The sequence below is a fragment of the Pieris brassicae genome, chromosome 2 (assembly GCF_905147105.1).
Source record: "Pieris brassicae chromosome 2, ilPieBrab1.1, whole genome shotgun sequence".
NCBI classification, from domain to species: Eukaryota; Metazoa; Arthropoda; class Insecta; order Lepidoptera; family Pieridae; genus Pieris; species Pieris brassicae.
In genome coordinates this window covers 9,219,882-9,234,984 of record NC_059666.1, presented here as the reverse complement: position 1 = coordinate 9,234,984, position 15,103 = coordinate 9,219,882, and the positions used below count along the sequence as shown (strand labels likewise).

Here is a 15,103-nt window from a genome sequence, read left to right as displayed (position 1 = left end):
GAAATTTATTGGCATTTTATTATTTGCTATTACATTTTGTGTTAATTAGAGCAAAAGCAACGCACAGCCTGGCATTGTGAGTGTGTATAGGCGACGTTATCACAGAACATCAGCTGAGCCTTTCGACGAAAACTTTACAAATGGAGACGACGGTAGTGTCGATAAAAATCGTCAATCGTTATTCAAGTCAAACGTCAAGCTAATAACTTTTATCCGTATATCAGACTGATAGCGATATGTCTTATTTTTATTGTATTGAGTAACAAAATTTAGATATTTACCATATAGTTTTATTACTTTTATCATCTGTTATAACATTGAAAGTCGTAGACTTATTATTTTTCATGACATAGACAATATTTATAGATTTGCAAATTTGATACTTTATAGGCTTTTTGCCTTTAATAAGAAGCTATTCATAATCACCCTCACCATGCTCTAATTTGATAAAAACCTCAATTCAACTTATTTTTTGCGTATTATTTAGTAACCACACCACCAGGAAATAACTAGCTACATCACGCTAAACGGTGGAACATTGTGATAGATATAAAAAGTTAACATATAATAATTGAGAATAAATAATTCCGAATTGTGGTCAGTTACGTATTGTAAAAGTTTAATTCTGGATTCAAAATAGACTTAAAATTAAGAAAATAAACATAAAATATGTTTCTTATGGAATATAAGATACAGGTATCACTTATTACACGTAAATATGTATCGCAGACACCCTACTCATCTCCAAAGAAGACAGAGGGTGTAGGCCGAGAGAAATAGCCGGCGTAAAAAACTCTCGAAATTCTTTTAAAATATCAAATCATCATACAAAATGATTATGGCAAACATCGATAGAAGAAACCAGAAAGGAAGGAGATACGGTCCGCTCTTTTAATGTGTCTTTAGTTAACTTTCTTATACATATAAGTTATAATTGATGTTCCAAGTTGGTAAATATCTCTAACAATTCGCAGTCGTCCCTCTCATATTTTTGTCATAAATGTAAAATGATGTACACATGAACGTCAGTACATAAAGCATCTAAATTTAAATTTACTGCCAGTTCTCAAATCGAGGGCGTAGAACGCACGAGAACTAGCACTAAACGCTGCGTCACTCCTGAATTACCAACATTACATAATGTTTTTAAAGCTGTATTTATTATTATTACGATAAAAATAATTTAATATGAATTATACATAGTACTTTAATGGTAATAATTCAGATTAAACCAGTCCATTGCTGATATAGATTTTTGCTTATGAAAACATATGACTCAGAATTAATATAGTCTTTGTTGCATATATCGTGTTAGTATCAACTCATATCTATATACAGGAACAACATTATACTATTGTGTGGCTTAACTAAAATAGGTCCAGTGTTAGTAGAGAAAGTATATTCATGTATCTTCTTTGAAAATTTATTAAAACTTAATTGAAATTTCACACTATCGATATTAAAAAAGAATATTGTGGTCATGAAAACCACTTTTCTGTTTTTAAAGTTAAAAAGCCTTCTATGCTCGTCTCGGCACGCCGGTTTCCTCACGATGTTTTACTTTACCGTACAATCGAATGTTTGATGCTAACATAAATAGGAAAATTGAACCTACGACCTCACGGATGAGAGTCGTACGCCTAATGAAAATGTTAATAAATAATATCTAATTTAACATTTATAAAGTTATCGTTTGATAAGTTACAATCAATCAAAAAAAGATTTATCATATTTCTAGAACTTTCTATAGCTCTATTGGTACTTATAATAAAACTCTAATTATATGATAACTTTAGGTATAAACTGTAGTAGGATTGTATGCATATATTGTACGTTTCGTACGTGATAATATTCATAACAATGAGATAAGAAATAGGACAATATATGTTTAATACGTTTACTTAAAAAATATAATAATTTACAAATAAATTACATAATGAAATAATAAATTAGTATCCTATAATAATCGAGAGATCAGGCTACGTCGATACAGCGATAACTTCTGGGGCTCGTGTAGAGGGTGTTTCCGGCTCATCAACGCACATGAGCGTCACTGGATCCCTCATTCTATCCGGACCGCACTGCTCCATCGCGCCAATGAGCTTAAATTCATTTTTATAAGATTCCTGTTCTTCTGCTTCGATCGGCTTCCGGCCAGCGATTAATACTTCCGCATTACGCCCGTCACCCTCAACTTTCTTCTCACCTTCCGTGCCAATTTCAACGCGGTACGGTGTGTTCGGCTCGACAAACGCCTCCATCACATGTACATCAGCTCGCTCCTGGATATCATCGTTGCCTTGCTTCGCACTCTTTAACCAGCTCAGATCTAACAGGCTGCTGGGTATCTTCTGAGGGATAGCAACTAGAAGGACGACGTTTTGGACATCAGCTTGTACATTTACCTCGCCGTCTTGACGTTGGTCGTAGGTGGCGGGTGCGGCGAACGCCAGCGAGACAAAAGCAAGGATTAAGAGCATGGTACGTGCATTCGAGGCACCTCCTGCGATTTGACTGCGCGTAAACATCACACGCGATGCTTTTACCGTGCGCCGGCGAACCAGTCGTAAATGAATCGAGAACAGTAACGGTTCACGATGAGCGGACGCTCTCTTCACTTTGCATTTAGCTTATGACTATCACTTAGCTATCAGAGAAAGGTTGTCCACTATAAACACATTGATCACTGTTCTACTTTGCCGTGGGAGTCGCGTGTGTACTCGATAGATATCTTCAAGTATGTGAGGAAGCCGTATCGAAATCGTTGACGACCTTTGACTGACACGGTGCGATAACCGAGTAACATCTATTTTTAACTCTTTTTTTAAGATAAAATGACGATCTTTACATGATTATAAAGGAATGCGTCGTTTTATTTATATTATGTTTTGTAGTATTTGCATGGGTTTTTAACTAAATGTACTATTTTGAGTTTAATATATACAAATTTAAAAAATAAATGATCAAATTTGTCGCAACGAAGGTAATGTATTTTACAGTATTAAAAATGCAAACATATTTAGACAGCCATAGATAATATGCTACATGCAATATAAATGATGTCTGGATCGTAGTAAACAGTTAGGGCACATAAGAAAATACGAAAAAACTAAAAACCGGCAGTGATTAGGCGCACGACCCACACAACGAACTAATTTATCAAAATACATCATTGGAGCACGAAAGTCACAATTAGCGCGATCTATGTCTCCGGTATGCTTTGACTTAATTTCGTTTTTGAATCTCACTAATATCGCCAAGGTTATTATGGAAAAACTACCGAATAAGTAAAAATTTATAGATAGTTTACAAACATAAAATCAAAGATAAAAACAAAAACGCTGTAATTTCCAATGCAGTTTGCGATCCCGTTATATACTTGACTGAGACTGGTTGAGCAATGACAGTTTCTTGTTGAACAGGAAGAAATCAATGTTTTATAATGTATTAGAGGATATTAGCGGTTATTGGAGCAAAAAGGTTAATGATAGTGTACATTGTTTTTACTTGGTCTTATTACAATTCTATATTGAAAAATAGGGATACAGTGATGAAACCGAGTCTTGGCCAAAGGAGAAATCGAATAAGTTTTATGGTTTTTATGTTTTCTTAAATGTCAGTGTGCCTAACACACCCCATATTAATTAGCTTGTAAAATTATTATGATTAAAGCTTGAATAATTAAGCCATACAACAATGTAAGCTTGTTAGCTTACATTACAGTTCTTTAATATTAATTGTGGAAGTATAAGTTTAAAATTTTTAAGTAAGTTTTCTTTTTTCTTTTTGTATGGCTCCGTTTAGGGTAGCCTTTTTTCCATATCTCTTTATCTTGAGCAACATTTATTCAGTTTTTTCCCGCTAGTTCTATAACGTCATCTGTCTATCTTTTCCTTTGATCTTTCTTTCTTTTTCTTCATCTCTTTCCATTTTGTTATTTCAGCTTGGGAAAGTGTCCATATTTTATGCCAAGACCTAGAAATCTATCAATCTAGCTTGTAAAATTATAATTCATAAATCTAAAAATAGTTTTTTTGTTTTTTAATGAATTTGGGGATAACGTACGTAAGTTTTTTGGGCGAGTGGCTAAATAAAACTAAATAGTTCTTAGTGAATAATTTAGAGATTTCCTAAGATATCGTGTTGTTTGATGTCCCGTGAACTCTTGAAGATTGGGAAAGACGTATGTGTCTGTTTTATTGATTATTGTGAAGGGTTTCAAATGAATCACGTATTATATGATTGAAGCATATATTTAATTAGACCCGGGGAAGACCATTTTTCATATAAACCCCTGATTCATGAAAAGGCAAATAGACTTCTGTGCCAAATCAAACGAAAGGTCACGGAGTTACTTGATATATTCAGTAGGTGAATAAGATATATACTATGTTTAAGTTAGATTTAGATATATTATTTTGGTTTTTCTTACGCTTTATATAATAATTATAATTGTTCATGACAGAAATCTGGTTGTGAAAATCTAACGCGAGTCTCTACCCTAGGGAGGGCCTGTGTTGTGGGTGAGTAGATAGTAGTAGTTATTCCGTGGTAATTATTTTTTTAAGGAAAGGCTATATCTTAGTATTATATCTTATCAAACCAAAGCTTTATCAAGCAAGACCTAAAGATAGGTATGAACAATGTCAGCCTAGGACCGGGACTCTAAATCCATAACCGTATGAGTTAGAAACCTGGCCCAAAAAGTGAAAAAAACATCGCCTCGAATACAACCTACTTATATAAATACAAGGAATGTTTAGAAAGCTTACTTACTTACGTTACTTCTATACAAAGAAAATGTAATAGAAATGCAGATAGTTTTTGCTCGCAGAATCTTTGCCAAGCTTTTAATAAAAACTTTAACGTCTACGTCAATTAACTTTTTACGGAAAAGCTTTCAGCACAAAGCTCCGTTATTTTCAACTATAAACGTGATTTCATAAAAACTACAACTACCTTTGTAACATTGTATTTGGTACGTGTCGATTGTTAGTTACATATTTATAAATAATTTGCTATGTTATTTGTACCAATAACATAGGTCGTAGAATTACACTGTAATCTATATGTACAAGGTTTTTATAACCGAGCTAGGCAATTGTTTAACCTTAATTGATATTTACATTGTTTTTATCAAGTTAACGAGGTTCTATTGATCTATAGAAATAAAACAAAGATTTTAGGATTTTTCAATAAGAATTCATTTTTTTATTTTAACAAAACAGTCGATGTACAAGTACACACTTAACAATAATATCTTATAACTAATAAATGCAATTAATCATATCACGCGGCAATCATGGCTTAAAACCTTAGTACTAAAGTCAATGATGACGATTTTTACGTAGCAAGGGCAACAGCATATTCGCCAGGCGATATTTCAATCTGAAGAAAAAAAACACATTAAATATTTATATGTCCCATTAGAAAATTCCGTATAATGTCCTCCGAGCTAGTATCCTCATATAATATCTCCTAAAATTATAATTTCCACCCGTAAAAGTACGTGTAATTTAAAATTACGCGTTAAACTATAATAAATGATTGGAGGCAGTATGTTTTGTAAATAAAACAATAGACAAATTCCAAATTAAAAATACCTTTGAGTTTTCTCCTTGTTCCGCTGAGAAGCATCCTTCTTTTGCAGCTTGACATCATTAACCTCGTTGAGCGCATCTGGTTTTGAGTCCTGTGGTTTATCATCATCGGGCTTTGGCTTCAGGGGCTTGCTCGGCGGTTTCGGCTTCTGTAGTTCATTGAAGTCCTCTATATCAAGAAGGTCGCTAAGATCAATGTCAGAGGCAGCAGCTAGGAACGATTCTGCGGGGGCGACAGCGATCACGACTCCGTCAATGTTGAGCCTATAGTTCTCGGTACCATTTTGACGTTGATCGAAGTGCTTTTCAGATTTATCACAATCGGGAGTCGGGGCGGCCTCTACTAGGCCCAATAGCGTGAAAAGTACAGCGACCTCGCACACGATTCTCTTGTAGTTGACCATCGCGGCAGGTGTCTGAGCTAGCACTGAGCCGCACGGGACCCACTTTGAAACCGCTCTCCACTGCATCTTTTATTTATTGCCTGAGATAGCGGTAAAGACACCGGCACCGGAGCTATTGAACACCCGTTCCTAAACTAGAATTAACAAGTGTTATGATAGCTTTAAATTTTATGATGCTATCTGTTTATAAATAACAAAAGACTATAGCTAAACGTCGGAACTGTTATTAGTCTGTAGTGTTAAATGAAGTAAAACATACCTATAGCGGTTCTATGAAATCAATCAATAATGGAGTATACAACTATTTGATATAGCCTTTTTTAATTAATCTCAATAGCCGGTTGGCACAGATTGAGGTGAACCTGTTGCAATGCACTTAACTGTACCTTCCGATAAACGGTAAGAAAGCAGCGCTTGACATCTTAAAGATTGCTAGCGTTTCTTAAATGTGATATGAAAAATCTAAGATACGTAACATATAACGTCAATGTTTTAGACTAATAGTTATAATTAATTTTAAAATACTTAATAGAAAACACACTTTCTAAATTAAAACAAGTTTAATTGTCTGAATTATAAACATGTCCATCCTTAGTGTAAGTACATGAAACGTTGGGACAGTGCATTAATGTTAAGTTCAAAACTGCAAAACATTAGTGCAATTAACAAGCGTAAAATTTGGTAAAGTGTTTTGCTTTTAAATGCGTTACTCGTAAATAACATTTAATATGCTGAGTAAATGTTGCCAGACCCTTTTGTGTAACGTCAGGAAATGCTGTTTCGCATATCCCTGCGGTATTTAACCTTCCCACTAAAAGCTAACGGATGGGTGCAATCGTTTTATCCTTCCCCTCCAAACACGAATGCCACATTTCGTGACTCTTCCCTCAATCTTCAAAACTTTCTCTTAGGGCAAACGTGCAAAAGCACGGCGTTGATGCGCCGGTTGTCGTTCCTGAATCGTATTCACGCTGACGCTCCGCAATATCTTTCTGAGTCATGGCGGCCTCGCAAAAAGCTTTGAAGGCATTCCAGGAACTGTCATTGTCAGCTTCCACCATTCTTTGTTGTTGTTGACAGACCCGCATAAAGAAAGCTGATATTATGAAATTATTTGAAAATAAAGTTTTATCCTAAGGCTGTATAATAACTCACGTCGAACCTTCCTCAGTGGTTACCTCATAATTCAGCTGTAGTTTTTCGTATAAGATATAATTTTAAACTGAACTAGTTAGGTGTCATATAAAAAAAACGAACCAAAATTTGTATTTGTGTATGTATATTATTATTATATTACTATATTAATTATTTTCTAGTATATTATGTATTTTAGATTGTAGTGTTTTTTTCTTCAACTATATTTATTCAAATCCTCGATAAAACTAATGTTAACTCTTCTTTTGTATGTGCCGTGTGCAAAAACATTGCGTCTATTTCATTTGAGATAACGTCTCAGTCAAGATTCGAATACACGACCCCAGAATTGAGGGAGAATATTTTATATATGTATTATTTGTAATTTAACAGCTTATCGCTCTTAAATGACCTATTGAGACACTTTATATTAAAATACTAAGATGCTAAAGATCAATGAACTTGCCCGAAGGCCCGACTGACCGACATTTTGAATATTTGCATATTTATGTACACTTTACTCGCATATTTGTAAGTTGTTAAACACCTTTTCGAAAGTTTATAAGTTGAGCTTAAAACGAATGAAAAGTAATCTCAATACAAAAATAACTTAAATATAATATGACACTTAGCTATTGATTAGACACTCCTTGAATTAGTCTTCTACGCAAAGACATTGTTTTGAAACTATTTGTAAACCTGCAATGTCAATGTATGTCAATGGCGTTAGATTCCTTAGTGTCCAGTTGTATTTTGTTTTGTGATACATGGTCCATCTTCTAAGGCGGCGTTGGTCTCTTACCCCCCATTGTATAATAATAATAATTTATTTGCAATGTTATGCTAGTACAATCTAAAGTTCGCATATTCTGCCACACATAATGATGTGCAAATTTGTTTGAAAGAACCAGTCTGTCAGACTTTTAAACATTTTAAACCTTTTGTAATGGACAAGTCTCAGGTTTCTATGCCCACACTATATACACTTAGGTAAGATTCAGAGTAGAAGACTTAAGAGTCTATCTGAATCACACGAAGTTTTTGTATTATACTGATGTTTTTAACATATCTCTAAAAGGCTTTTTAGAAGTTATTCCTTCAATATCGTATCAAGCCAAAACTGTATCAAATATATACTTTTAAATAATATTTAATTAAAGCGTCACATGAACCGGGTTTGTTTTAAGAAAAAGTTAACTTTATATTTACAACTAGGTACAATAAAACAGCGTCAAACTAATCATACTTTTATTTCTCATAACATTAATTATCAAATAAAATTTTACGACACACTAACCGATGACTTTCTAATCATTTATAACAACTTCAAAATGTATCTTAATATCAAATTTTATCCAGTATAATATAATAATAATAATAAGATAATTGACAATGCTCATTTTGATTTTAAATTAAAAATACAATAATGTTAATGAAACAAACGATTTTCTATTCTTTTAACATAATCACTTCATACAAATTCTATAATAACTCTTACATACATAACTTTATAATAAGTATGAAAAGTATTAACCGGTATCATAAAATAAGTCTAAATGCCTTTTAATTAAAGTACTCCTACGTCTCTTTCTGACATATTGAAGTTTCGCTAAGACTTAAAGAGACATATGAGTACATCAGTCAAAACTTTGCAATTAGACAATAGAAAATATTTGTATGAAATCGCAGTTAATGATTTTTCAAACAATTCCGTCTCAGTCAATTTAAGTTTGTGTCAATAATAAAGAAATAAAATAACAGAAAAATAATATCTATATAATATCGAGCAGCAAGGCACATTTGTGGAAGACAACTTATATTAAATTTATAAATACACAGTTATTCATAAGAAGCCGCGGCTCGTCACACGTACATAATACATATATCATATTTTGCGGGTTTTGTTAAGGAAAACGTTAACGTACTTTACAAATTAAAAAAAAGGGATTAAAAAAGGGTTTTCGTTAAAATATTATAGTGAATAAAATCAAGACAGGGCTTTTAAAATTTTATACGTAAAAATAATATCCATAATTTCCTAACAAGAGTTATACATTAAAATCAGATACGCTATATTAAGTATTTGATGTAGAGAAAACCCCAATATTCCTTTGAAAACCTTTCATCACAGGGATCCCCACGAGCTAGTGTCCAATATATGAATTTTGTCACAACCTATTTCTGTCATGAATAAAAAATTTATACTATACTATAATACTTAACATTTATTTATCTAATCGTCTTAATGCATAAAAGGAAAAAAATAAAAATATTATATAAATTTTTTAAACTAACTATTTCAACCAACCTAAATATATACATAATATCTAAGGCACTGTTTGTCATAAAATGGAAGGTGTACGGAAGACAGTTCAAAATTATAAATTCTGTAATATCTTCATTGCTTAACATTACTATAAAAAGAGTATAAAAATATTGATTTATCGCTACCTTTAAGCGGTAATTAAAAACTAGAAATATCCACAAAAATGGTTTCTGATATTTACTTATCAGAAATACGACCGAAAAGGAAAGCGCAAATTCAAATTATACATATCAAACTGGGATTGTTTGCTGAATTCAGTAAATAATTCGTTTCCAGGCAATTATTTTTCAAGATAAAAACTATACACAAGAACGTGTTTATACGACGGGGGTTCAATAAAAAGTGATAATGATATACAATTTCCTTGGAAAAAAATACTGGCAGGCATAGCACAGAACACATCTTTTGTTTAAAAAAAGAGGTTATTTGTTTACGCCGCGAAACGAGTTCATAATAATGGATAAAATTTAAATTCCCGCGGTAATAAAATGTCTGCAACACAAACAAACACAATTACGGAGATGGTAATCAAGCGTTGTATTGAGTTCAAACAAGAAAGAAGTTTCTTTAACGACGACCCCGCACGGGCCGCCTTAAGATCCCTAACATCGATGCCTACGTCAAAAACAAAACAAAAAACGCTGATGACAAAAAGATAGAGAAACTACGTCATACTCAGTTTTTCTTGAACACACCCAGTATCAAACATTCGCATTTATGTATTTCTATTTTATTTATATTTCTTTCTTATTTACTTAAAGATCGTAAATGTCGTCGTGTTTAAAAAAGGCATATTACGTCTCAGTTTATTCTTCAGTACATAATTCATATTTTTCAGTAAATTTTTCCGCGATAATATACAACATATGCTCGAAAAATCCATCACCGAATCGCAAACGATATAGAGAAACATTCAAGTATCTTTGTACCTGCGCTGCGCAAAACAATGACGGCAGACCCATACAAATATCGCGGGACGCGTTACATAATAATAATGCCTGGCTCCATACGCGATTTGTTACTGAAATTTTAATAAAACTATTAATAAATGGAAGAATAGAAAAAGGTCATTTCAAATGAAACATATATATATATGTCGCATTAAAGTAGTTAAATCAGAGAGTTAATTGAATCTCTTGACAGTTAATTAAAGATCGATATTCAATCAAGTCGCTAAAGTCCCGTCAGACAAGTGAGTGATCGAAGCGTTCAACGAGTTTCCTAAACGTTCCAACAAGACTTTCCAAGCTCTCAGTTCTTCACGATCACACCGAAATAACAATAACAAATGAAATAATGGCGTCTTGTTTTACCATTTGTTTCACATAATTAATCAAAACGCTTGCTTTCGGTCAGACAGATAGTTAAACGTTTTCGACGCTTTATTTAAATCAAAAAGCTAGCGACTTGATTGAATATCGACATTAAATTAATTGTCTAGAGATTCAATTAACTCTCTGATTTCACTACTTTACTGCGACACATATTCCTTAGCTTTTGTTATTTTAGTGATAGTTAAAGACGAATGGACATTAGACATCAATTCTTTATAATTAATTTTAGAAATGTCCTGTTGCTAATAACACCCCTAATATCCAATTGACATTGATTTATAGCCAGAATCCTGGGTTTGATTTCAAGGAAAACAATAATAATGAGAACACTGATCACCAATAAATTATAATTACCTAAAACATTGTGTCTATGCGTTGTTTTAGAGTTATTCAGTATGAACCCAGATGTCTGTGATTAGTGATATGTTATATATATATAAGTGGTGATCATTTCTATAGATTAAACAAAAAATCTTAAGCAAAGTATAGATTTAAATAAGTTCATCAAAAAGCTAAAATATCTACCACATAATGTTTCCACTACAGATATATATTTAGTATGAGCAAACAAAACCATAACATACTCACAAAATCTCTGCATATCCATATCGCAATTTTGCGTGAGTTGCGATAGTGCGTGTGCGCCCTCTATTGGTGGCAAAGTAGACCCACTCACAAGGTACGACTCGGGCACTGTTACATCCTTCAATACTTGATCTATTTCCGATTTTAAATACTGAAAAAATGGTTATGTTCCGACAAATTTCACAAACAGACAAAATATGTTACTCTATATAAAAAAAATCGTGTCTTTCTGTCAATTGTAATTACACTGTGATAGAAAGAAACAAATGCGTACTGAAGTTAAAACAGTATACTAAGACTAAATTAGTTTTTATAAAGAATGCACGTACAGCGTTGGAATACATAATTTGATTAATATACATTATCTTATGGTAAATGTATGTCCAAACAAATTCATATATACTAATTTTCATATACCTTGAATAACATATTATTTTCAAAATTGTATTATAAGTGAAAAATCTAATTTTGGTTAACAAAAAAATATTATTATTATTCATACTCTATATGCAAGAAGTTTTTTTCTATCTATGTTGTCTTAATTTAAAGATTTAGGAAATAAAAATTTAAAATGTTTTTTACCTCTCCATCAACATTTGGTTTTTTCTTCAAATGCTCCTTCATAATGTGTAGTCTGTACTGAGTTGGTACATGCTGAAAATTTAAAGTATAACTTTAAATTATGATATATATTAATTTGTATATATATGAAATTGTTTATGTCTAATTAATTAACTAAGATATTAAACCCCAGATAAATTTAGATTTGATAATTTGCCTAAGGAAATTGTGTAATTTCCATTACGAAACCATTATTATTTTATCCAAAATTTAATCCAGGACTGTTGTATGATGTTATCATGTGCAAGACATTAAGAAAAACACTTTTTGAATGGATTAAAGCTATGTATTATTTTTAAAACTTATAGTTATTTACATAATTCTAAATTATAATTTTTTTCCGACGTTTCGCGTACTTTTTAGTGTGCGTAGTCACGGTGACTGAAGACGAAAGGTGTTAAATGTCAAAAGTATCACAGCTGCAGAGAAAGTTGTTTTATCTGTATTTGGTAACAAAAGACAATACTATGTGCAAGACAGACAAACTAGTGGAGAGGTTTTAACATTAGATATAAATAGCAATTAGTAAAATATTTTTAAATTTCTGTCAACGCAAAAATGTAAATCAAAAAGCATTTTTTGTGATACAATTTTTTTTATAATTACCTTTGTATCAGCAACCATAAGTATGGGATGGATATGTGGTTGATCTGTTGTATCAGGCGAGAGTCGGTTAAGGCATTCCGGGTACATCTCTGTCAGTACTACAGTGTCTTGACCACCCAATTTGCTAACTGCTATTTCAGCCGCTGCCATTTCATCCAACTTGTCATAGATTAGTGTAGCAACACGCGGCTTTACATCTATATATAATAAAAAATACATACATAAAGAAGTTTCATGATTCAAAGATCATATATCAAAATTCAATGTATTGACACACTACATTGGTTAATTATACATAATTGCTAACTAAAAAATACATTAAAGAACTCTGAATAGAATTGGGCAGACACATTTTTGGCTTTGTTTCAATGACCATTTTTAATAATAAAAGAAATTATTATTCCATGTGACATATTCGCATCTTTTGAACCCACTATGATATATGATATGATATAGAGGCATTTGTTGGCTAACACTACAAGTGTGGAAACCTGTGTCATTTATAAATATAAAACTTACCAAAACTGTTCTGTGTATGCATGTAAATATAATAAATAAATAAAAAATCAATTATAATTATACATACCATTACAATTTTTACACAAAATTAAAACTATTGAAAGATTGTCATTCATGTGGTTAATAAAAATTATACCAAAATATTCAGCGGCAACATTAATATCGGCATCTTCACACCATGCTAAAATCATTTGCAGTGCTTGAATAATGGAGCACTGAAGCTTGAGAAAAAATGAGCCTGATCGGATGGGTTGACGCTTCTTACATGTTTTGCAAATCCATTGGACCCTAAAATACAAAATTATTTATATTAAAGACCGGCCATTGTAATATTATTATCTGACTGTTGTGTTTAAATTAATGGCTTCCATGGTAAAATTTCCCTAGACATGGACCAAATAACATACTATAATGGATAGTTGAGAGTGGTACCTTTAAAGTCAATATATGTCTATTCTTTACCATGCTATTATATAAATTACAGTTTTACCTATCTACAACTCTTGCTGTCTTACAAACAACTTCACAAGTAGGTTCATTTTGCAGACATTCCATCACCATTGGAAGCAAACCAAATGCCTGGAGCCTTTCAACAATTTGCATTTCCACTAGGCCTTGTCCCGAATCCCTTACTAAGTCCTTATACAAAGATAGGTTGCTGTAATTAAAATAATTATAATGTCCAAAGCTCTTTCTCTGATTCATGCTAAATTAAAACAAAAATTACATTGAACTTAGTATGTTTTTCATGCAGGTGCAATATGTTATATGCTGTAGCTACTAAATACTATTAAATTTAGATAATAATTTATTTATTAACCAATCTATGGTATAAAAAACATACCAGGGTCCTGTAAGGAAAGGAAATGTTTCATTTTTACAGTTTTCAGTATCATATGTAGTTGAATCTGGTTCCATTTTGGTTTCTTATTATGTTATTTCATATTAAAGACATTCTGAAATATAAATATTAGATAAGTCTAACGAAAGTCAATAAAATCTTTTAAAAACTGTCATAATTTAATTTCTATTGTTTATAAATTATTAAGTAGAATTATTTAAAGAGATAGCAATAACTTAAATAGTGTTTTAATAACACAAATAAAATAAAAACACTTCACTATGACACCGGAAAAATAAATCAGCTTATTTGTGATTTATACTTAACCTTTCCTTCTTCTACAAAAATTAATATAATAATATTATACATACGAACACAACGGCTATCGAAACAACTATATAGCAATTATAATCACTAGTTTATTATGAGTATTGAATAGATTAAAAATTGTTTTTTTTTTGTTTTAGCATTTTTGACAATTCGTTTGGTTTTACAATTTCCATTTCAATTATGATTTTTATCAAATCGAGCGCAAACTTATATTCTGTGGAAATAGCACAGACTTAAGTAGAATCACAATAAATTTACGAGTAAGTAGAGTAGAGAATAATTATTACACTTTATCTACTTACAATCATAATCAGCAGCAGGTGAAAATGTTTATTAAGAACGCATACTTATTTATGTAATTTTTAAACAACAAAGACGAAAAGACGCAGAAGGGTGCCTATTAAATCACTAAAAATGTTTTATTCGACATGCTGTTTAAGGTTATAGAGGTCTTTGAAAATATTTGAATAGGATTATTTATAAGGCGAACAAATTCTTTAATGGATGGTCCATTACTTAAATATTGCAAGCGAGTAAATTTTTTGTCTATACACTAATTATTTTAATGAGTATATAGACAAAAAATGTGTTATGCTTATATGAATTAGTATTTCAAAATTAAAGATGAAATTATGTTCATCACGACTGAGTAAAGATAGAGAAAGAGTTGGTTATATGGGTGAGATTCACAAACGAAACATTGACACATAAACTCTGATACAATTTTGACGTGTGGGTGTCGGACTTTTCTCGATATAAGAAATCGATGTGTTTCGATTCGATTTTGCCGTAACGTCTCTTAC

General features: G+C 31.8%; 3 protein-coding genes across 6 annotated transcripts; all 3 read right to left on the bottom strand.

The window, feature by feature from the left end:
* Positions 1–1,867: 1,867 nt before the first annotated feature.
* Positions 1,868–2,831, bottom strand: LOC123720127. Its single transcript, XM_045676624.1, has one exon. It carries the CDS (start codon positions 2,526–2,528, stop codon positions 1,980–1,982), a length of 549 nt encoding a protein of 182 aa, XP_045532580.1. The 5' UTR covers positions 2,529–2,831; the 3' UTR covers positions 1,868–1,979.
* Positions 2,832–5,327: 2,496 nt separating this feature from the next.
* LOC123720585 lies at positions 5,328–6,004 on the bottom strand. The gene is made up of 2 exons (XM_045677261.1): positions 5,604–6,004; positions 5,328–5,388 (listed from the first exon to the last, which is right to left on the bottom strand). The coding sequence occupies exons 1-2, from the start codon at positions 6,002–6,004 to the stop codon at positions 5,328–5,330; spliced, it is 462 nt and encodes a 153-aa protein (XP_045533217.1).
* Positions 6,005–10,000: 3,996 nt separating this feature from the next.
* Positions 10,001–14,730, bottom strand: LOC123720668. Of its 4 annotated transcripts, none has more exons than XM_045677373.1 (8): positions 14,603–14,730; positions 13,974–14,085; positions 13,620–13,787; positions 13,266–13,417; positions 12,611–12,807; positions 11,966–12,037; positions 11,387–11,534; positions 10,001–10,485 (listed from the first exon to the last, which is right to left on the bottom strand). In XM_045677373.1, exons 2-8 carry the CDS (start codon positions 14,045–14,047, stop codon positions 10,271–10,273), a joined length of 1,026 nt encoding a protein of 341 aa, XP_045533329.1. In that variant the 5' UTR covers positions 14,048–14,085; positions 14,603–14,730; the 3' UTR covers positions 10,001–10,270. The 4 variants fall into 4 exon arrangements, with proteins under 4 accessions (XP_045533329.1, XP_045533327.1, XP_045533326.1 ...); XM_045677371.1 differs by lacking the exon at positions 14,603–14,730 and adding an exon at positions 14,342–14,429; XM_045677370.1 differs by lacking the exon at positions 14,603–14,730 and adding an exon at positions 14,298–14,403.
* Between the last annotated feature and the right edge of the window lie 373 nt (positions 14,731–15,103).